The sequence below is a fragment of the Lactuca sativa genome, chromosome 9 (assembly GCF_002870075.4).
Source record: "Lactuca sativa cultivar Salinas chromosome 9, Lsat_Salinas_v11, whole genome shotgun sequence".
In the NCBI taxonomy this organism is placed as follows: Eukaryota; Viridiplantae; Streptophyta; class Magnoliopsida; order Asterales; family Asteraceae; genus Lactuca; species Lactuca sativa.
This window is the reverse complement of record NC_056631.2, coordinates 13,026,007-13,050,463: the sequence shown is the minus strand read 5'-3', so window position 1 is coordinate 13,050,463 and position 24,457 is coordinate 13,026,007. Positions and strand designations below refer to the sequence as shown.

Here is a 24,457-nt window from a genome sequence, read left to right as displayed (position 1 = left end):
TAGGTGACAAAACATGGGACTCTCAAACAAACAAGGTCACTCCGGTAATGAAGTCGATTGGGTCATTTTTGCAAAGTAGGCACAAATGTTAGGCTAGAAAGAAGCTATACATTTGTGTAACCATCTTTTTCGAAATGGTTGGGGATCATTCCAGACCTTATGAAAACTAGTCAAAGCCCATTTTATGGTCCTCCTCCTAAATAAATATGACCCACCTCCTACCTGAACGTTGTTCTGGATTTGTCAAAAAAAATCAACTTAGGATTTGAAATTTATTTTGAACAAAGACAATCCAGTTAGTTTCACTTGTTTTTCTACTCTGAAAATTTAAATTGCTTGCCCGAAATGCGGAGATCGATTTTGGAATACAACAAACGGTTCAAAATGTTTCATATTTGAAGGCCTCGATTTTGGGTTTTTTTCCATTTTTTTTGTTGTTAAATTTTTTACGATGACTTTTTGTAACACCTAGTTTTGGGATGTTTTTAATTTCGGGATAGCGGATTGTATTTTGATCGAGTAAAGATCTTAAGCTTCAAAGGAATAGAGCTTAGACCTTATCGGATATTGATAATGTTAGTTAAGTGGTTAAAGCCCTAAACTTTTTGCTTTGAAGCAAAAGGGTAAAATGGGAAAGGTGGTACATTCAGCTTCTTGCATGAATTAAAGATTTTAGTTCGATATGTATTAAATCAAAAATAAGCAGATATGATTGTGGGGCTTGTCAATACCTTCACATGCATATAAAGATCACTGAAAACAGAGTTGAAACGAAGAAGTTATGATTGTTTGAAGTTGAAGCTTAAAATCTGAAAATCTGAAATTTTTCGCAAAAGCGCAGGTCGCCTTTAAGGAGCGCGGAGCGCCCCCGACTCAGCGGGCTTAGGGTTTGATCATTTTCAGCCTCCAACACCCCTATATTATTCTTTGAGTGAAACCCTAGCCTCCTTTAAGTAAAGTGAGCTTATGCTCTCTCCCCAAACCATTTTAGGGTGCATCTTGGTGGTAAATTGATGAAGATTAAAGATCAAGAAAGTCTTGTTGGTTGCAAGGGATTTTGTTTCAAGTTTGGATCCATAAAGTTCTCATTTTTTTTAGACTTTTGTAAGTATAAAGCTTCAACCTGTCCTTTCTAGTTGTTAGATCTTGCTAATGGTCCCTTTTATGCACTTTTGGTCCCATTTTGGTGATGAGTTGGAGTTGAGATAACTCCAACTCCTTTTGAGCAGTTAGGATTGTTGAGTATACCATTTAGACTTGGAAAGTTGGCATCTTGTGTATATTCTTTTAGCCATGAATATTATTTTGGTCCTTTTGGTCATTTTGGTGCATTAAAATCTAGATCTTGTAAGTTTGTGGGCATTGTTATGGATAAAATCGGAAACTTTATCCATCTTGACACCATATCATTTTAGATCTGAAAGTTAGAGGCTTGGACTTAATAGATTATGTTACATCTGGATTCTTGAGGTATGGAAATGTAAAGCAAATATGAGTTTTGGGAACGTCACAACGTGAGGGAAGCACCATCACATCATGACATGGCCGCATTCTTTGGGATTGATCAATTGTGTGTCACAAGTGACTCTATGAGTCACGACGTGACACCTAATCAGATGTAAAACCCTAATTTTGGACTTGTACCTTATTTAAAGCAAGTGAGGGGCTAGGGTTTCTTCCACCCTCAACCTCAATCACCTCTAAACCCTTTGGCCAAACCCTAGCTCTCTTGAAGTTTTTGAGCTTATTTTTCAAGTTTTGGTGGTTTTGAAGGAAGAAGAAGAAGAAGTTTTTGGTGTCTATATCCTCCAAGCAATCTCTCATTATCCTTGTGTGCAGCTTCTGGACTTTTTGTAAGTCCTCAAACACTCATCTTTTGTTGTATGCCTCTTAGATCTAAACTCTAAGCCATATTTGGCCCCATTTGTGGTGTTGGGATGAGTAGAAGAGATAGAGTTTGCAACTTTATGATCTCTTTGTGTCCCAAGAGCATATATTCTCATAGATCTAGGATGTTGTGGTGATTGGGGAGTCTTGCACAGATTTTTGGTCACATTGCATCTTTTGACCTAGGGTTGGGAAAGGACATGTATGTTCATAAATTTTGCATTTTTTGGGATCATTAGGGACCCTACAACCTTTTGGAAGTTTTGGATTGAATACTTTCTAAATTACATGCTTAATGATTGATTCCAAGCATTAAGTGGCCTTAAAGGACCTTGGACATGAGATCTTGCCATAGAGGGATGTCCTAATGGATAAAGTTGGAAACTTCATCCATTAAGACCTTGGGAAGAATCAGATCTGAGCTTCAGAGCTCATGGAATCAATGGAAAATGGATTAATCCATTAAGGTGGGATAACCAGTTTTCTTGACGCGACACCCTCTCTGTCACAACGTGACAACTAGGGTTTTCCCGATTAACTTGGACTGATTTCGGCACAATGTTATGACCTGTACATCACGACGTGATGATGGTTTGGATCGAGACTGAGTTGTTTCATGACTGAGTTAGGACTAGGTTGAGTCTGTTTCCCATAACGTGACCATAACTTGGTCACAATGTGAGGGTCATCTAATAGAAGTGTTGACCGTGAATTTAACCTTGATCGTTGACTTGTTGACCTAGCTTGACTTTTGGTCAAAATGGTTAGTTTTAGAGGTTAGTCTAAGGTGGGACCTTGTTTCATTCAATAGGTGGGTCGTAACACCGTTCACATGGCAGTGAGCAGTGTTCTTGGTTGATTTCGTGAGTTAAATGAGTCTTCTCACTATACTGTGTAGGATGCTAGCTGTCTTTGTCTTTTACATTTATGTATTAGGTTGGGCCCATTTTTATGTATATTGGACTGCACCCATTTTCATGTATGTTGGGTTGGGCCTATGTGTATATTGGGTTGGGCCTATTTTCATGTTTTTTTGGTTTGGCCCATTTGTGTTTATGTTGGGTTAGGCCCTTTGTATGTTGGGTTGTGCCCTTTGTATGGTATGTGGTATTTTGGGGAACTCTCTAAGCTTTGTACTTATGGTTTTTTGGTTTGAATATTTCAGGTACTTCCAGCTCTAATGGGAAGAGCCCGCATTGACTGCACAACATTATCCCCCTGATGATTGTCTGCATTGTTGATTGTTATTATACTTCGATGATTATGATATATTTGCTACTAGGATGGATTTTTGGATAAATATTATGTGATTTGATGAATATTAAAAAACTATGTCTATCGTGGGAATACAAATTAAGTTGAAAGAAATGCATTCTTAGACTTTTTTAGACATGAAGATTAGATCTTGGTTGTTTTGGAAACGCTTAATGGATAAAGTTGGAAACTTTATCAATTTGGACCATATGGGAGTTCAGATCTATAATTTGGGGATTGACTTAACTAATTAAGTCATTTAGCCCTTTGGATTCAGCCTGAGCGCGGTGCGCTTGTCCTTAGCACAACAAACTTTTGGGTTTTCTGATGTGTGCTTGATTTTGAACTAGATCTTGACTATTTTATCCCATAGTGAGCATCGGGCGCTCTTAAGGAGCGTGGTGCGCTTTTGGACCATATGTTGACTTTCGACTAGGTTTGACTTTAGGTTAAACTTTAGGGTTTAGGGTCATAGATTAAGGTTTAACCTTTTATTTGTGATTAGTTGGTTGTTGAGCCATCCTTGTCTTTATGTGAGTTGTGGTGATTCCTGTTTGATTACGAGGTGAGTTTTCTCACTATATTTTGTATTGTAGTATATATACTTATGTGTAGGAAGTTGTTATGTTGTAGTGATCTGTTAGACTAGTAGATCTGCTATGATTACATGTGTTTGTTTGTTATTGTTTATGTGCATACATCGACATGTTGTGGTTTGGTTGAGGCGGTCCTGCTTTGTGTTCAAGGTCAAGATACACGGGTGGTCCGGGTGTACTGTAGGCCCAAAGGAGTGGTCTAGCTATATTGTAGGCCTCGAAGGGAGGTCGAGTTAGACTGTAGGCTCGGGAGAGCAGTCCAGGTGTACTCTAGGCCTTGCGAGATGGTCCATTCAGACTAAAGGCTCATGTATACATGCATTGTATGTGTATTGGCAAATGAAGTATTTTAGAGAACTCACTAAGCTTTGGCTTAAAGTTGTGGATTAAATGTTTTCATGTACTTTATCGGTTTGTGGGGATACGAAGGCAGAACTGTATACACAAACATCAACAACTTAATGATTTGAGATTCCACGGTAATTTTCTATATAACTATGTTTTTGAACTATAGTTTACAAATAAAAGGTTTTCCCTTGAATATGTTTATGAAAATATGTGTTTAAAAACAAAAAAATTATTTTGAAAATTGGGACGGTACATGTTTGGCAACAAGTAAGTAAGTTAAATAACCCTAAGTAACCCAGAAAATCATGTGCAAAATAAAACCCTATTTTCGAATATGAAAAACGGTCGAGAATATAAAGAATAGTTTGAATTTAATTTATCGAGTATAGGAAGGTTTTATTTCTTGTCGTTTCTTCGTAGCATAATGTTCTGTTATGTTGAACAAGAGTGATTTTCATACTCCCAAATCCAAAGCAATATTTTACATCAGTTCGAAGGTGCACCCGATTCATTTATATGGGTGTTGCTTAAAAAGTTGGTTTTATGAATGAGGAGATAATGACGCACCTACTTAAACTTTTGGAATTAGAGTCATTTAAGGTAAGCAGATTTTAAATGCATCTACTATAATTGTATTTATAATACTAAAACATACACATTTGAATTTGCAGAGGAAAACATTGGTTGTGGAACTAGAAAAAAAAATCAACACCCACCAGCATCCAAAAATGAAACTAAGGAGGAAATCAAGATGGTTAAAATTGAAAGCATATAGAACTTCCAAAGATTGTTGCGTCTGATACATATGAGGTTACACAAATGGGTCTTGTTGATAGGATTGCGTTAGAATTAATTAATGATTTTCAACATGCACAAAAGAAATTGTTAGTACCGGGTATCTCTTTACCACGTTCAAAAGGCAAAAAGTATAGAAAGTTAGCGATTTATAATATGCAGACACTTGTGATTATGATGTTTAAGGATATAGTAGAGTTTCCAACGCAACGAAAATAATGGATGAAGTACATGGGGCGAGTATGGCAATTTAGGAGCAAGTTGGGGCATATGATACTAACATGGACTTAATTGAAATCTATGTGTAATAGTTTGAAGTTCACATAGAGACAACTCAGTTATACCTTACCTAAGTCCTAAGTATACATTCTTATTATATATAAGAAAACATGTATATTAATTTAAGTAAAAATATGTAACTTCTTATGATTTTAATGAATGACATTACTTTTCATTTTCATTACATAAACGAAACGACACAAGACAATAGAAGAACCTTGCAAACCTATTAGAACGACATTATATTGATTACAAACTTAATTTTTCAGGCTATACATCTCGATATCGAAATAGATACATTCCTTTTCCATGGTTAATAAATGTTCTTCTAATTCTAATAGCATATTCAAGAGATCACATTCTTCTATAAGCATACTAATCTCCGCATCCGCACAAACAATATTTTTTTTACACTTTTAGTTTTTTTCTTATTATCCTTTACCCATTTCATATTTTCTTTCCCCTATGAAGTGGTTACACGTTCATTAAATCTTCAACTCTTTTCTAAGTCCTTTCGACCGTCTTCTACATCGTTTGTCATCACTTCAAAATATATAAATCAGGCATCTTAGCTCGTAATGGTTCATTACGATTAACTTTTAGGCCATCATCAGGAAATGGTTCATCAGAACAAATATAACAATCTTCTTCATCATATGAACTCATTTTTAAAGTGAAGAAAAATTGTTATGATTAAAACATTTTATATATGCCTAAATCTACAAATTATTTGACCATTAATCATACTAATGGAATTGTTACGGTAAGCAAACAAGTGATATATTACCAAAGTATATTACCACACATCTCATGGATGTAAATATATGTGGAACCCAAGATTGTCTCCCCAAAAGAGTCATTGTGGAGAGAAGGGGAACTCCAACATATATATCCACTTATAAAACCGTGTTGCACCGATGTAGGATACACTAACACTCCCCCCTCGTAGTCGGAGGCTCAATAAGGGTAAAGAGGGATGTGCTGAACCACGGGGGTGCAGGACACCGACTCTGATACCATGTAAATATATATAGAGCCCAAGATCGTCTCTCCAAAAGAGCCCATGTGGAGAGAAAGGGAACTCCAACATATATAGCCACTTATAAGACCTTGTTGCACCAATATGGGATACACTACCAAGGGCAACGAAGAAAAACTTAAAATGGTCGTTCATATCTCGTTTGATATGGTTAATAGTTTCCGAATTGGTTCATTGAAGATTATGGTAGTAAAGAGGGAGGTAAAAATGGTCGTTCACATCTCTTTTGATATGTTTCATAGTTTCCGAATTGGTTCTTTGAAGATTATGGTAGTAAAGAGGGAGGTTAAAATCGTCGTTCACATCTCTTTTGATATGGTTAGTAGTTTCAGAATTGGTTCTTTGAAGATTATGGTAATAAAGAGGGAGGTTAAAATGGTTGTTCACGTCTCTTTTGATATGGTTAATAGTTTCCGAATTGGTTCTTTGAAGATTATGATAGTAAAGAGGGAGGTTAGCGAAGTTTTTTCGTGAATATGAACTCATTTTTAGTTATTGAAAATTTTGACTAAAATTGGTTAACTGTATTCATAATAAATGCATAAAATGACAGTCTGAAATGTAACTTTCTTTCTCCCATGTCAAATTCCAAAATTTATTTTTAACAAAGGGTATATTTGAAAATATTAGGGAATGTGCATCCGGAAAGTATTTTATTTAATCTGAAATGTAAAATGACAATCTGAACTATAAAATGACAGTCTGAAATGTAACTTTCTTTCTCCCATGTCAAATTTCAAAATTTATTTTTGTCACATGTCACTCAACACTTTGGATAAAATATAACTAGTTTGGAACAAAATGTTCTGAGCAAAGTGGCTCTTTTTAGAAAGTAAGATAAATTTGGCCATTTTTGTTAATTACATTTATAAAGATTAGTTTCCTCTATATCCATTTATTTTATTTGCTTGCATTTTATAATTATGGTTTTCTTATAAGCTTAAGAGTTTTTTAGAGTTTGGTATTATAAATAGGAGTTAGTGACTTAGTTTTGTGTTTGAATTAATTATTCAGTTTGAATTGAGTTTAGTTTTGATAACTTTTATAAAAGATTTAGAGATTATTTCTTTGAAGAACAGAGATTCTACTTGGGGATTCTTAAACATGTAGCTTTTATTTCCAAGTGATTTTCGTTCGTTTATAATTTCCACACTGCCCCCACTTAAAACACTTGAAGTTTCGTTAGGGCTACGCACTCAAAATAAATAGTTCAAGAGATGCTTGAATCCTCACCTCATAACGAAAAATGGTTATTTCTATACCATTTTTAAAACAGAAGCAATTCAAAGTTATCAACTAGACATAACATCTTAATCAACATTAAAAACTAGAAGACTTATGAAATATGTTTGTTACACAAGACATGACAAGACAAACTTTCCAGGCCAACTATTTGATAACGAGGATGAAGATCACATTCATATCTTTTTGCACAAACGAAAGATTGAAAGTGAGTCTTAGTCCCATTTTATTCCACCTTTTATGATCGAACAAAAAATTGCATTTTTTGTTAGCAAATTGCAATTTTATTCCATTAACATCATTTTGTCCTACACACCCAAACATGGAAGATGGAACAACATATTTTCTCGGGTCATATGTAACAAGTGATCATGATATACTCAAACTTCTTTATCTATGTTAATAAGTGGGTTTTTACAAGTTCAACCCAACAAGACCCATAGTGATTTTGACCCACGTAAGGACTTGCCCATTGGTCTTTTGTAGAGGATTATGCAAAATTTATAAACAAGAAACCATACAAATCTTGAACTTTGAGAGCTGATCATGGAAGAAAAATCCAACCAAGATTACACAAAATCTCCAAAACCCTAATTTCATATATAGTAAATTCCATAATTACAATATCATAGAACTCAAATTATCAGTGATGTGTGCATTGTGTATGCTTAGTTAAAATATGCTTGCACCAAGAACAAGACACTTATACAAACCTCCCAGACAAAACCGGTCTCACCCGAGACACTTTGGATTTAAACAACCCGTAGAACCAAACCATCACTCTCCTTTCACCCTTCAACCAACAAGAACTTGGTTCGACTACATCTAACCAAAAATATAAAAGTTTATATGCATATCATTATACTGCATCAGTTATGTGTCTCGTGTTGATTTCTTGAAAGCTCACTAGAATCGGAATTTTTCATGATCCTAAGCCTCTTAACGGAACTTAAAAACATCCTGAAATCAGATAAACATGTTAGATCGTTCTAACATATCACGTTGCAAATACAACGCGATATTTGATTGGTATATCAGTATCCGAAGTCACATCACATCACATCGGATATGATACATTTATCCAATCGGATTTTTAAGAAATGGAAGTTGAGAAACCCTACTGCCAAGGAACATCTCCGACAAGCATACAGTCTCCATCTTTGTCTTCATAAGTTAGAACAAATTCAGATGTTCCGTCTAATAATCTTGAAGATCCTCCTCCTACATCAGTAATTGAAAAATATAAACACCAAAATATGCAGTTCAGGAACTTCATCAAGATCAAAAACAAAAATACCAACTTACGTCTTCCCCAGAACATTTCTTCTAACGTCTGAGCCAAGGCCTCGTACGAGGTGTGAGCATTGAGATCGACTTTCCTTCCGATCAGGGTTCCATCCATGTTCACCTTTACAGAACGATATTTCTTGTAGGAAATCTCGTTTCTTGCAGTTGAATAATCCTTAATTCTGTTCGTTGTGTTCTTGTTTTTGTTTTGTTCGGGTATTGAGTTAAGTTCTTCGGTTTGTGATTTGGAGTTGTTCGCCAAACTAGGGATCCGGTGAGCTCTGCTTACCGGCGGCCACCCAACGACGCTTCAGTTACGGAAATTTAAAAACAGAAATGATCAGCAAACCAAAATAAATCCAAAACTTGTGATCAATTTGACCAAAACAAAGAACAGGAACACCTAAGGTACATGGTTTTTCGTATATCGTTCGAATTGAAGATAAGAGCCCTAATTTCTATCAGAAGAAAGAGAAATATAGTAGAAGAACTGTATACCTGTTACCATTAGGAGGAGAAACAGAATCTGCCGCGGTTCTTTTGGAACCAGAAGTGGATGAATTTGGGATATTTACTGAAGAAGACGAAGAAGAAGAGTTAGGTTTCGAAACCAAAGAAGGGAAATCTTTCGCTGTCAAGATTCTTGCATATTGATTCCAACAAGGCCCTGCTACCACCGCTTTTGACTTCAAACCACCACCGATTCCGATACTCAACCCGAGTCCCAATTCAAGATCATCTAAATTCTCGTCGACAACAGGGTACGATGAAGTAACCTCAACAGACATGGTTACCATGTTGTTCTTGTTATCTTCCTTCGATACTGTCAAGATAGACCTAGCGGTGGTTGATCCACCAGACGGCACTCCACCTCCACCACCATCATCAACGGCCGGAGAATTACCTAACAAGCCAAGGGTAACATCCATTTTACAAGAGATATTTGAAATCACAAGGAAAGATTTAAACTTTGTTGGGAGAAAGAGAATAAAGACAGGGGAGGTGAGTTTGGTGATACAAAAGAAGACAATGGAGGTGGAGGGGGGAGGAGGAGGAGGAGGAGGGTGGTGATGGTGGAGAGTGGGACCCACATGTCCCCTTTGTGCGTCTCACAATTCATCATCGATTTCTCCTAACTTTGTCCCCACACAATTACAAAAACAAACACAGTCATCTCTGTTTCCATTTGTAATTAAACACTCTGCCCCCACCAATATACAAAAAACCTTCTCGACGACCCATAATTATTTCTGAAATGTTGCAGGCTTTCTCTCATCAAAAGTACAACTATTTCTGCACAAAAAAATATGATTTGAGTACAACACAATACAGCTGACTTTGCTACTTGTATTTCTTTCTGTGAAAGTTGCTTTCTTAAAAGCAAAAGCCCTTCTGTTTTTTCTTTTTCGGTTAGGGTTTTCCTTCATATATTTAATAGGATTATCTTCATTAAAAGCATAGAATCCTATGCACCAACAAAGAAAGAAAGAAAAACAAGAATCTAAAAAACACTTTTTTTGGGTAAATTCCAAGTTAAAACAACTTTTGGAATAACTCCTTTTCTTTGATTAAATGACTCGTTTTATAAAATTTGTTTCAGGCCCTATTCATACTCCATTTGACAAACTGAGACATCTTTGAATCACTGAAAGGAAAGTTTAGATGATGACAAACTTGTAAAAAAAACAAAATTAATAAGAGAAATGTCATTTCCCTTACTTTTTTTTAGTATTATTTATATTAGTTGAGAACGTTTTTTTTTACTTTTATTTACATTAATAAAAAGCATTTATATATAGCTTAACAGATTAAGCCGTGTCTTTATTATATATATAAAAGCAAAAAAGAAACAATACATATTTGTAAATTCAAGACATTTCTGTGAAAAAATGATGTCAAAGTGATCTAGAAGGAATATTGATTCCAAAACGTGAGTCGAAGTCTTGGTTCAATCTCTAAATCTTGTTTAAAAGTATCTTGAAACAGTTTAGTCATTCGTGAAAATAAAATACACAACATCAAAAGGTTTTGAAATTCTTTATATTCTTTTATTTGACTAGTACACCAAAAAAAGTTAGCCACAAAACTTGAATATTTTATAATTAGATATATAGTTTGAAAATCTGAATGCTGTTTGAAGTTGAATAAAACATTTCAACTAAATAGTATTTGTTTGAATATTTTATCCAATTTTAGTATGTGATACATATCCTTTTTATTTCTTCAAGCAAAGCTATTCCATTTTTCTTGACCATTCATAAGCATAGACACAATAAAGTTCCGTAAAGAAAGAAATAAAGGGTTGCTTCAACAAAAATTGAGGGGGTTATTGCGCAATACAATAAACGAGAGAAAGCTTTAGGGGTGATTGTGACATTTCTTTAAAGTAAAGGGTTGAGGGCAGAAAACAGAAATAGAAGCAATAAAGTTTGGTAAAAGGAAATATCGCCGAGAGAAGAGAAATTGAGGAGAGGACACGGACAAGGAATCCAAACGACAAGCCGACAAGATGTGGGGTCCAATAAAGTCTCCTCAGGGCTCTATGTCTACGACTTTTTTGAAATTCACCCTGCTGATGTGTAATTTTACGATTCATGTTCAACTTTCTACTCACAAAAATAAATATCAAATAAAGTTTTTATTTTTTTTGTTATAAATTAGATTACATGTGAATATACATAAGTTCATCCGGTATGGGAGCATCAAACTACGCGTGATGTCATATGTGGCATAGTAGGCTAGGCGTGAACACCATCCCAAAAATAGATGGGTGTCTTGTGGCGTGGTACCCACTACGAAAAAAGACTATAGCTGGGATTGGTGGAGAATTTCTTTGTGTTTATCTCTCTCTTCTTCACCACCACTTCAATAGTGAACACCATTTCCACAACCTAGTAGGTTGGCTGTGGAATGGTTAAAATAATGACGTGACCTTTTTTCCTTCTCTTCTCACGCATGAGGATACCTCTCAGCCTAATACTATTGGTATAGGAATTAAAATATATTTAAATATACCAAAGATTGTTGGTATACTTCTTATAACATGCCGAATGGGAAAATAACTTAAATGACTTAATAGGATAATATATTTTTTGTTATATACACATTAAGTTTTTATTATTTTTTTATAAGTCTTTGAACTTATTGTTTTTGTACACATCAATCCTTTTGAGAGACTAATCCAGGTTAAGTTCTTAGTTTGTACATATTTAGTCCTTAATCTATTGTTACAAAAATAAGTCTTTGTTGTTTTTATATACATTTAGTCCTTATGATAAGTTTCTTCAAGTTTTGCTCACATGACATCCTATGCGGGACAATCATTAATGAATAGTTCTCATATGTGACTCGTATGGGAAGTGAAATCATGTGTTTCTTGTCATTGTTTTGCCAATAGCATTGTACTTCTGATATTAGTAACTATTATAGTACAATATTAACTACATTTAATGTCAATGCAAACTTCATTTAATATCAATACTGACTATATTATATCGGGTGAAGAAAAAACATATCGTCTATAATGATTTCAGTTGTTGGAAATAATGTCCACCTTCATAACAGTTGGTAATATTACAGTTAATATCAGAGTCACTTAGGATTACACGTAATGACAAATTTAAGCAATTATTGACATGAGAGTTTATCATAGATCCAATTTGTTAATTTATTCGTGATTAATAAATTAACAAAACTTCATGAAGTGTCTTCTTAATCCTCGCGGCAAAACCCTAAACGTTCTATGGTTTTAGTATTTTGTGATTCGAAGTGGTTGAGATTGGAAACCTCATCTTCAAAATTTGGGGTCATTTTGAAATAAACAAAAATCATATTTGCTGAAAAATGGTCAAGATCGACAAACCAAGGAATTAGGGAAGAACTTTTTCCATGGTGTTATTTTGTCTTGGACGTGCAAATTCAAGTTGGGACAAATCAATCATAAAGAATCTCTTTGTCTGCTATGGAGATATATGAAATCGAAGTTGAAGACATCTTATTTTTCGAAAAAACTAGGACACCAACATTATTTGACCGATGTGTGAATTAGGTTACTGATATAAATGAGGGAAAAACCACGTATGATAACACCTTATTAATTATTGTCCCACATAGGATGTCATTTAAGCAAAATCTAAGAAAATCGGTCATAAGGACCGAATGTATAGAAAAACAACAAAGACTTATTTTGAAACAAAAAAACATTAAGGACTAAATGTATACATACTAATAATTTAACTTGGAGTAGCCGGTCATAAGGACTGAATACGTACAAAACAACAATTCAAAGGCATACTTTACACAAAAAAAAAAAACAATAAGGACTAAACGTGTACATAGTGAAAACTATGTTACCTTATTAATTCATTTTCCTTATTAGCATAATAAGTTATTTGGGTTTTTTGTATTGGATTTTATGTTTAACCCTTTAACCAAGTTAACTTTAGATAATTTATCTATTTATACTGTTATTTACCTTTCTTTGTATAAACAATTTTCCATCAACAATATAACCTTAGTCGTTTATATTATTATTAGTTATATGTAGATTCTTATTAGTTCACATGGTATAAGAGTTGTATTCAGTCCGTTTTTTATGATTGTCTAGTATGTTTTTCAGATTTGTTTCTGCATTCCGTTTGGTTTGATTTGTTCGTGTTAGGGTGTCAAACCCAACAAATAATAGGGTACAAAATACAGTCCAAAAACATTATTACTTTGCACTAAAAGGTAATACAAGGTAAGCATGGTCGATCCATGGAGACTCAAGATAAATGCTTATGCTTGTTTCCCTAAGGTATTAAAGTCACAAAAAAATGGGGGGGGGGGGGGGGGTCTTTGTATTTGCATAAATTTGAACTAAACACATGCACTAAATCCAGCATAGAGATCACTCACGTAAGTAGATCAATCAGTATAATGACTTGGAAATCACTGATAAATCTTATTTACTAGGTGTAAGACCCGTGTATTCCACGGGTTTATTAAAAATAAAATTTTAATATCAATATATAAATATGAAATATTTTATAATGTAATACTTTACATAACATAATGTAATAAATCTGCAAACGAAACTAAATTGTTTGAAGTATTTATGAGAATTTATTACCAAAATGATAGGATGATTTTATTTTCTTATAGAACCTATTACAATTTTATGGAATTTTATTTTAAGAAAATGGAAATCCTTAAAAAAATGACAAGTGGAAAATAAAATTTCTTAATTTCTCACAAAATGACAAGTGTCAAAATGAAGGAGAAGATGACATATGGCAAAAAAAACCTTCATTTATTAAAGAGGATAGGTTCATAATAATGATTATGGTTATAAATATAAGTTACAATTGAATTAAAATAAGTGTAGCCTAACATAAGGGTGAGCAGAAACCGCACCGCAACTAAAATTAACCGCAAAAACCGCATAAACCGCAACCGCAATAAAAACCGATTGTGAGGTATTCTGTTTTTCAAAAACCACAAATTTACGGTGCGGTGCGGTTATTAGTTTTCAAAAACCGCAAAAAAAAACCGCACCGCACCGCATATATTATATACAATTTTTTTTTATTAATTATTAATATATTAAATATTAAAAATAAGACAAGTTTCATGAATAAAAGATGGATAAAATACTAGAAGACAAAAGTGTTGGTTTTTTCTTATGTTTAACTTAGAAAAATGATGAAATTAGACAATTTTAAGATATGTATTTAATTACTATTGATTTGACGTTTATAAGATATTAGTTGTTTGTGATTTAAGTTATTTGTCTTATACCTTATGGTTTTTTTATTATTATTACAAGTAATATGTTTGAACTTTTAAAACTGTTTGAGCTCTAAACTGTGGTTAAAAACCATATAAAATAACCGCACCAAATCCATGCGGTTAATAACCGCAACACAGAAAAACAAAAACGCACCGCAAAAATAACCGCCTAACCGCACCGCAAAAATAACCGCACCATGCGGTTTTGAAAATGGATTAACCGCATTTGCGGTTAGTGGTGAGGTTTTGGCTAATAACCGCACCGAACCGCACCGCGCTCACCCCTAGCCTAACATACAAAGTTTTCTAGCGAGAACCAGTAATTACACGGATATAACTCTAACCCGAGAACTTCTTTTTCTCTGGCTATCCGAAGTTACGACCTTGCTAAAGTAGTCAGCAATTTGGGAGTAAAGGGGACGAGAGGTACAAAGAATTCTAGAGAGAATATAAAGGAATGGGGAGAAGAATGAGTTGAACTTCTCTTGTTTATATAAGGGAAATTTAAGGGTGTGCAGCGCACATGGTCGGGAAAAAAAAGGATGATGTGGCGTCGTCTAAGTGGTGACACGTGGCGAGTTTCTGGTGGTGTATCAGAGACGCGTCACGCCTCTTGTCAGCGCGTGCGGTAACTTTAAGTTCTTTAAAAATTCATATCTTCTTCATACGAGCTCTATTTTTGATGTTCTTTATATCTACACGTAGCTATTACCGAGTATTATAACTTTCGTTTAGAATTCATTGGCTAATTCTCACTTTATTTTTAAAGCCAAATTTTTTAACAGACTTAGACTTTTAAAGTCTGTATAAAAATTATAATTTTCTCATACGATATATGTGATCGATTATCTTTATATCGATGGATAGGTATTGAAAAGATCTTCAACTCTCATTTAGATTCTTTTTCCTAACAATCGAATTATTTCAATTTTGGTTTCTAAGTCGTATACTATTATGCTGAAATTTCGAAAAAACATAACTTCCACTCACGAAGTCAGATTTAGGTGTTCTTTATATGGATGGTTTAGCTTTTTCGATTACTAAGACCTTCGTTTAGATTATATATCCAAAATAATCTTTTACTTTTAATTTATATTTTAGCCCTATTTATTACGTTTCTACATAAAATTTCACACAGATAGCATATACACCTAATATCTATAAAATTCACACACACACATATATATACTAGACGAATTCCCGCGCGTTGCGCGGCAAAGATTAAAAATATATTGTTAAAATATATATATATATATATATATATATATATATATATATATATATATATATATGTTTAAAATGGTTATGATATTGACATTAACTTTGAGATAATATTTTTACACTAATTTATATATATATATATATATATATATATATATATATATATATATATATATATACATAATCTCTATTATTTTGAACAAAAATATTCATTGACATCAACCCACATTCCTCATTATTAAATATAATTTTCTATTTAGTATTATCTTTAACAATTATTATTATTGATTAATTATATTTTTACTTATGCGATCATTTTCTAATTTCAATAATGATGTTCATTTAAAATACAATTTATTTATAGCTAAATGTAATTTATAATTTGATGTTATTGTCATTTAAAATTGTTGTTCATTAATCTTAAACCACTTATTATTAATAATAGACTTTTAAGAAACACTTAATATTATTATTAAAATGTTAAACATACACTAAATAATAAAGTGATAAGATAGACAAATTGCATTTCAAAAGAGACTTGCATAGATAATATGACATATCCATGTAATTTGATTTTATTATTTATAATTATTGCTTATTAGTTTTAAAACCATTTGTTATTATTAAAAAGTGAAATAAACTTTTAAAACACACTTATTATTATAATTAAAGTGTTAAACATATACTAAAATATAAAGTGATAAGATAGACAATTTGCATTTTAAAAAAGGCTTACATGGATAATACGGATAATATGACATATCCATGATTTTCAATTAATTATTGTTTTGAAGCAACATGAACATACAAACATGTATACAATAATTAATTAAATATTATATATATCACCATCCATAACATATGATCGATAACATGAATCTAATCTAATTTACATTAAAATTTCAACCACAACATACAATGATATTCTTAAAAGAATACTTAAACCAAGAAAAATATAAAAAAAATAGTATATAACAAACTTACAAATTAAAAACTTCAACATAATAACATGGTTTGAAAAATTGTTCAAAGCCCTCAAACCAACACAAAAAATTTTAAACTTATTTTCTTTGTGAATATTGTATGTGATTTGTATTTGTGTGTCTACTAAAAAAGAATGACCTTTTTATAATAGAGTATCCATTAATTGTTTATTAAATATATTATATAAATTATAAAACCTTTGAATTTTTAATCATTATTAAGAGACTTTTGAGTGGTATTCAATAAAATATGAGGTTTCAAATGCATGAGATGTTTGCAAAATTTTATGGGGGTTTCAAATGCATGAGGTTCAAGGAAAAATGCTAGCTTTATAAGAGTGTTACAATTATTCATAGGCGATTTCAATCGTCGAACAACATACATATAGATTCTTAACTATGCCTAGCGATAAATAAGAGTGTTACAATTATTTACCCCTTAGGATGATTTCGTCCCAGGATCATGCATCAGCAAACAGATGAGGATAGAGACTTGTCATGTCACTCTCTGTCTCCCATGTGAGGTTTGGCCCCATCGAATGTGTCCATCACACAAGCACTATGTCAATCATCTTATGTCGGAATTTCTTCTTCTTGCGGTCAACAATTACTTCAGGCTCTTTGAGTAGCCTCTTCTCTTCCTCGTTCCTTAATTCTGAAAGTGAAATCATATCAGGCTCTTCTCCAAAGCACTTCCTCAAATAGCAAACATGAAAGGTGTTGTGGATACTATGACAACCGAGAGAATCCCGTCACTAACCACTGCTAGGAAAGATTTGATTTAGGATATAATAAAAATCAAATGCTCCATTACATTTATGGTTAAATCGATTGTCGGGATCAAAAATAAGCGTCCAAAAAGTTGTAGCGTCTTCAAAGCTGGTTAAAGTATTTGCAAAGTACTTGTTAACGTGATTCCAAAGATATACAATTTATAAAAATCCGACTCCAAATAAGAGAGTTATATATTTTATAAAACAAAAATCAACCACGTAATTAAAGTTAATTCAATGAAACGGTACTTAGAGATTGGTTGAGTTTGACTAAAAGTGCAAAGAAGAGATTTGTAGTACTCCTTGAGATAAAAACTTGAGGATAAAGAATGTCGAAAACGGGATCCGTATGAGAGACATATGATTTTTGTAAAATCATATATTTTTACCCTCGTTAGACACAAAAATGAAAGTCAAAACTAGCTAAAACAACCTAAAGGAGAGTTGTAGTACTCCTTGAGCTTAGATCGGAGCTCGCGCGAAAGAGTTATGATTTTTATAAAACTATTCCGTGTGTGCGAGGTGCGCGTCTCTGCCCGTCGCGCACCTGACAACAGATTCGAGTAGACTGCGAGAGACGAGGCCAGTTGGGGAAGTGACACGTGGCCTTCTCTATATGGAGCCACAATAATCTTGCGCGACGCGCATGATCCTTGCGCCGCGTACACCCAAATTTCATGCCTATAAATAGAAGGCAATGCAAAACCCATTCTTCACACCTTCTAAGCATCTATCTCTCTCTTTCAACTCTCGAAGTTGTTGACCCCCTGAGCGGTCCCTTGAGTCCCGAGCCCGATTTAACCCTACACCAACGGTCTCACGCGATAAAGGTGAGTTCACCACCCCTTTTCACTATTTTAAAGGTTGTTCAGGGGAGGGGGGAATACATGCTTATCAAAATGTTTTATCAAAATATATTTACATCTATAAATATCAATAGTTATATAAAGCATGAAACCTTAGGATATTATAGTCATATATACTATACCTAGCTGTAAGTTATGATATTATGCCTAAGAGGTATGATGTCCAATAGTCTAGGAAGAGATATTACCTAGATGTTATAATGGCCAAGTCCCTAGGATAACATAGTACCTAGAAGTAATAGTGGTCAATTATAGGGATATGTGTCGTACCTAATCGTTACTCTACCCAAATACATTGTTTTCAAATTAACCATAATTAGGGTATATATGTATGGAAAAATAATATATATATATATATATATATATATATATATGTGTGTGTGTGTGTGTACACACAAAAAATAATTATGAGATCTAAAGGTATAATTATCAAATATAAAGTAAAGATTTATATTGTAATAGTTATAGAAAATCACTAAGTCAGAAAGATAAAAGATAAATTATCTAAGGTTGATGTGCTAGTGAGTTGTTATTATTCATCCTTAGTCTGATTAAATTCAGCTACCCTCAACCTGTAATTGTTAATCTTGCGAGATCCAAAAAGATATGTGTGGATCTATACGGGGTTTGACACCCCCACCTCCAATTGCTAACTACAATCCCGATAGGATAACTTTCTTTATTATTCAAACATTATTCGACGTCTTATGAAACGTTGTGCAGGGAAATTATTAGTCAAATAACATCGATTATGGGGCTCATGGTAATACATTACAACCACCTTAGAGATCTGACTGCCTAGAGGGACGCCTTCAAGTAGTAAATATATTACGTTAGGAATAATAAAGTATCCTAAAAAGATAGTAATATAGGATTGATAAAATATCCTAAAAGATAATAAAATATGATTGATAAAGTATCTTATAAAGATAGTTTGCTAAGGTTGGCAAAATATCTTAAGAAAGGTTTTTCTAAAGGAAAAAGGGTATCTTGATTTAATAAAACTAAATAAAGCAGAAAACTATTAAAACCTGTGGATTCACCAACATTATGTTGACGTTCTCAAAATTACATGTATTCTTAGGGAGATAAGTATGGAAGATAGTCATGCAGAGGAGGATGTCGTCAAGAAAGTTTGTTGGAGTTTTATTTAGTTGTTTGTCCTTTATAGCTACGTTCAAGAAGTGTGCATGATCGATTAAACTATGTAATCCCAAAAATAAATTATAATAAATAAAATTATTATTTGTGTTATATTTTTGGTGTAATGTTCAATATATATGTGTGTCTCGATCCAATATCCCTACGTCGCACAGCCCGACATTTCTGTCGCCGGTTGGGGGTGGACAGATTGGTATCAGAGCTACAGGTCATAGTGAACTAGTAATTCTAGATCTTTAGGAACTACGACTCTAACCTAGGGCATATACTCTAAATTAGTTAAACTTAATAAAAAAAGATTATTATTAATTACTGTATCGATAGACTACTTATGGGAGAGGTGACTAGTTTGAATTGTCGCTTGAGTTGTTGGATTTCAGAACGACCATATGCTAAAATAATCCTTCCCTTCAGCACTTCTCACATGATCGGTCCTTACTTGATAGTCTTGAAGTACAAAAAAATAGAATTAATAAAATACCTCTAATCAAACACTAATCAGATACAGAGTTATACAAACTCATATAAATATACCTATATATTATAAAATCTATCCATTTAAATCATTACTTCATATTCAGGTCAAAAACGAATCTTAGGGTTAGTCTAGTACTTTGGTCGTACCATAACTAGACCTAGAATGTGCAACTAAACATGGATGTCATAGTTGACAATCTAAATGCTTGAGGATTTATGGATCAATAGTTTAGTACGATTAGTTAAGAGATTAGGACAAGGCCTACAACTTAATGATCTTCAGATCAATAGCATAGACCGACTTCCTGAAGCCTAGAGCCTTAGATCAAGACCTATTGCAAAAGGATTCAACACATAGCGGAATGGTACACCTTGAGGATATCCATATTAGAGACAGGTATCCGACATATCCCCTATATAGGAAGTGACCAAAGATACGATACTATATATATATATATATATATATATATATATATATATATAGAGAGAGAGAGAGAGAGAGAGTTATAATAGGAAATTAAATGTATTATATATTATCTCTCATAAACATCTTCATGTTTGATGTCTTCTACAGGAGATTATAGCGATATGGAGGATATATGGGACTGGGTGTCACATCCTTACACAGAAGAAGACCAAGTGGTACCACACACGCCTGAGGAAGAGAGCGATTATGATCTGAATATTCCCCTACCACCTATACCGATATTCGCTAATGATGAGTCGTTTGAAGATGAAGAAGAACGCATCGAGTACGAGGAGCAACATGACTAAGAGTTCGGTGGAGTACCTGCAAATAGTTCACCCTACCTAGATTCATCTTCCCACCATGACCTTGTGGAGACTTGGGAGGAGGGCCCTCCCGAGTTAAAGTCATCCCTAGAGATTGTTTTTCCACTACCCCCATCCTCAAGTCGATCTCTTAGTTTCATACTTCGGGACTTAGGACTATAACCACCCCCAGAAAGTTCATTCTCATTCCATCTCGTAAGAGATCATCCTCACCACCATTATCACCGAGAACATCAAAGAATCCCTACCCCACCCACAAATGGACACCACAGGTGGACAAGTGGATCAAAAAGGAGAGTATTGGGTTTTATGAGGTCGGAGACTCCTCCCAGGAACCTAGACGCGATCCCATTCTATAGGATCCAACATATAGAGTGATATCGAAGTTAGTCCCGTGAGTAGCAAACATGGGGATCATATACATCAGGTGGAGGAGGATCGTGATTTGCTGAGGAGAGAGATCATATTACTGGCTTGTAGAGTTAGAGGATTGGAGTAGGGGAGAGATATAGATGAGATGAGGATCCTTCACGCATACGATCATCTGGAGGAGGCCTATTCTCTAATGCAGTATCAACAAATTGTGATCTAGGGCATAGAGCAACATGTAAGGGATTCGGAGTTGAGATTGATGGTGTTAGAGATAGGTGCATCTAGTATGGAGGTTATGATCAGTTACCTACAGCACCAGTTAGCACATATAGTGGCTTCAGTGATACTTTTTTTGGCTTGTGGTAGATATTTGTAGCCATGGATTTTTTTGGCTTGTGGTAGTGTAGTAGATAATAGGATACTGTTATGTCTTTTGCATGTAAAATATATATTTTTCCTATTCAAACCACATCATTGTACACTTTTTGGGAAATATGATGTAAAAGTTTATGGAAGTTAATGAAAAATGTGTGATCTTACTATATATTGTGTTACTTATTTGATTAGTTTTCTTGGTATAGTTAACTCTCTTAGCTAAATTATCAAAGAAAAACTCAAAATTATCATAACAACTAATATATGCCATAAATTTAGAATCATGCCTCGCACCAGTAGAAACCCAAGCTCCAATTAATTCCAATGTTCCATTAAACGTATCCAAAGTTGTTCCCAATGTACTGCTCCACTCGAATTATCTGAAAATGACATAAAAACATGAGCAGTACGGGAATTCTGATAAAAGACATGAGCTTAACATTATTTAAACAAATGACATGAAAATGTACAAAATATGATGCTACATGTTAATAAAAACTACCCTAAAATATGCATAAAATGGCATTTATCATGAACTTCGAGGACGAAGTCTGGTTCAAGTGGGGGAGAGTTGTAACACCCGGATCCAGAGTACTTCTCATTATCATTTTTTGGAATTTTAGGGTTTCCACGGCATGGTGGAGGCGCCACGACATGGCAAATCAAGATAAATTGCGGGTTCATTTAAGCCACCACGGCGTGGCAGGTGGCAATTGACAAATCTTATTTTTTGGGTTTTGCTCCCTATTTAAAGGAATGAGGAAGCTATGGTTTGCTCACCCTCAACCTCCTTGAGTCCTAAGAAACCATAATCCCCTTCCTCCTTTATTTAATCCCTTTTTTGAGTCCTTTAAAGCCATTAAAGGAAGAAAGAAGAAGAAGTGAGCTAAGATTCAGCAAGAAAGTCCCCATCCTTTGTTGTAGCACTCTTTTGGACCTTTGTAAGTGTCCAAGACTTAATTTTTATCATGATTGGTTGCTAGATCTTCATTTTTTTCCCTAAATATTTATTTTCTTGTTGGTTGGAGTGGTTGGATCTCATAAAGTTTGCAATTTTATGAATCTCCAGGCCATTGAGGGTATTTTGTGCTTTAGATCTAGATTAGTAATGAGTTTTGGTGTCATGCATGGATTTTTGGCCATAAACCCTCTTTTAGATCTAATGGGAGTTACATACATGCATTGGACATGCATGTCTAGAAAGCAAGGATTTTAATGCTATTTATGATGCAAGAAACCTTTATGGAAGTGTTGGACTAGAGGTCTTAAAGATTAAGTGCTTATTGGTTTAAGCCAAGTTGTGTTTTTCCCCTTTTTGGACTTAGGAATGAGATCTCAATCTCTTGGAGAGTCTAAAGGGATAAAGTTGGAAACTTTATCCGTTTGGACCATAGAATGGACCAGATTTGAGCTTTGGAACCCTTAGAATCAAAGAAAATGACTTAACCCATTAAGATGTTAGGAGCCTAGTGCCCACGGCATGGCCTTAAGTTACCACAGTGTGGAGACTAGGCTAAGCCTCGTTTGTTTTATCGATTAGCGGGCATGGCATGGCCAAGGATGGCTACAGCATGGCGACCAGATTACGGTTGACTTTTGACATTGACTTTTACCAAGTTTGACTAAATGGAATTTTGGGTAATTTGTATATTAGTTTGAGTTTATATCCTTGTTAATTGTATAGGTGATATGTAGAGGCATCATCTGGAGTAGTGATCTGTTCAACTATTTTTCAGTCTGTGAGTTGAGTTTTCCTTACTGCACTTATGGGTTGAAGACACCAATGTCGGCCCACTAGCCTATGTATCCTAGTATAGGATGTTGCTATGATGTAGTGATATGTTAGATCTACATGATTATTTGTTTGTTGTTATGTGTTTTATATGTTGCATATGTTGACATAGTGCGGTTGGGTTGAGGCAATACTGCTCTGTGCGGAAGCCAAAAAACCTGGGAGCAAGCCAGACATAAGTTGTGGCCGGAAAGGCAAGCCAGATTTATGTTCTGGGCTCAGGAGCAATCCAGACATGAGTTGTGGGCCAGGTGGACAAACCATACTCATGGTGTGGGCTCAGGGGTAATCTAGTCTGATGACCATGGACCCAGTATGCATGATGTTATATATTGTGTGGTGGTATTTTGGGGGAACTCACTAAGCTTTGGCTTATAGCTTTATTTTTTTATGGTTTCAGGTACTTTAGAGGACAAGGGAAAGATGAAGGCTTGATCATGCATATCATCCAGGATTTTATGTGTTTTGATGATTTCAGGATACTCTGATTTATGATAATGATTTTTGGGAACTTGGTTTGTAAACTTATGGATTTTGGGATGGTTTTTAAAAATGAAAAATGTGCCTTGATTTTTGGGATGTTACATAAGGCATGTCATATGTGAAGGGTTTTATAGGTAATCAAAAACATGTAAAGCGAAAAATATTAACACTTAAACCCCAAGGGAAATCTATTATAATTGAAATATACATAGGATTAGGGTTACATACCTTTGATTTGTTGTAGTAAACAAATCACTTCAATCCCTTGTGTTTGTTGGTCACGGAAAATTAGCACGAAAATGATGATGTCTCTAATGGCTCACACCCAAAACCGTAAACCCTAGAATGGGGAGGAAAAGGAAATCTGAGGGAAATTTCATTCATATGCCTTTAGGTAATATGGTGAACAAAAAATACAAGCCAAAGGATTTTATTTATAGTTTAGGTAACTTGCAGGCAAAGAAAAATCTGAATTGATTAAATAATATATGTAATCCTAATTCAAATCATTTCCTTTTATGCAACCATGAGGCTTCCAGAAACCCTAGAAAACCGTCCATACCATGGAGGGTTCTAGAATTGATTCTTTTGTTCAATTATTGAACAATTATAATTCACCATTTGCACTTTCAATTAATTTCAATTAATCCCGAATTAATTTTGATT

General features: G+C 34.1%; 1 protein-coding gene across 2 annotated transcripts; it reads right to left on the bottom strand.

Annotated features, from left to right (window-relative positions):
- Nucleotides 1-8,021: 8,021 nt before the first annotated feature.
- Nucleotides 8,022-10,058, bottom strand: LOC111881242 (auxin-responsive protein IAA12). Of its 2 annotated transcripts, XM_023877660.3 has the most exons (4): nucleotides 9,226-10,020; nucleotides 8,746-9,035; nucleotides 8,562-8,661; nucleotides 8,022-8,400 (listed from the first exon to the last, which is right to left on the bottom strand). In XM_023877660.3, the coding sequence occupies exons 1-4, from the start codon at nucleotides 9,654-9,656 to the stop codon at nucleotides 8,310-8,312; spliced, it is 912 nt and encodes a 303-aa protein (XP_023733428.1). In that variant the 5' UTR covers nucleotides 9,657-10,020; the 3' UTR covers nucleotides 8,022-8,309. The 2 variants fall into 2 exon arrangements, with proteins under 2 accessions (XP_023733428.1, XP_023733427.1); XM_023877659.3 differs by having other exon boundaries at nucleotides 8,562-9,035; nucleotides 9,226-10,058.
- Nucleotides 10,059-24,457: the final 14,399 nt, after the last annotated feature.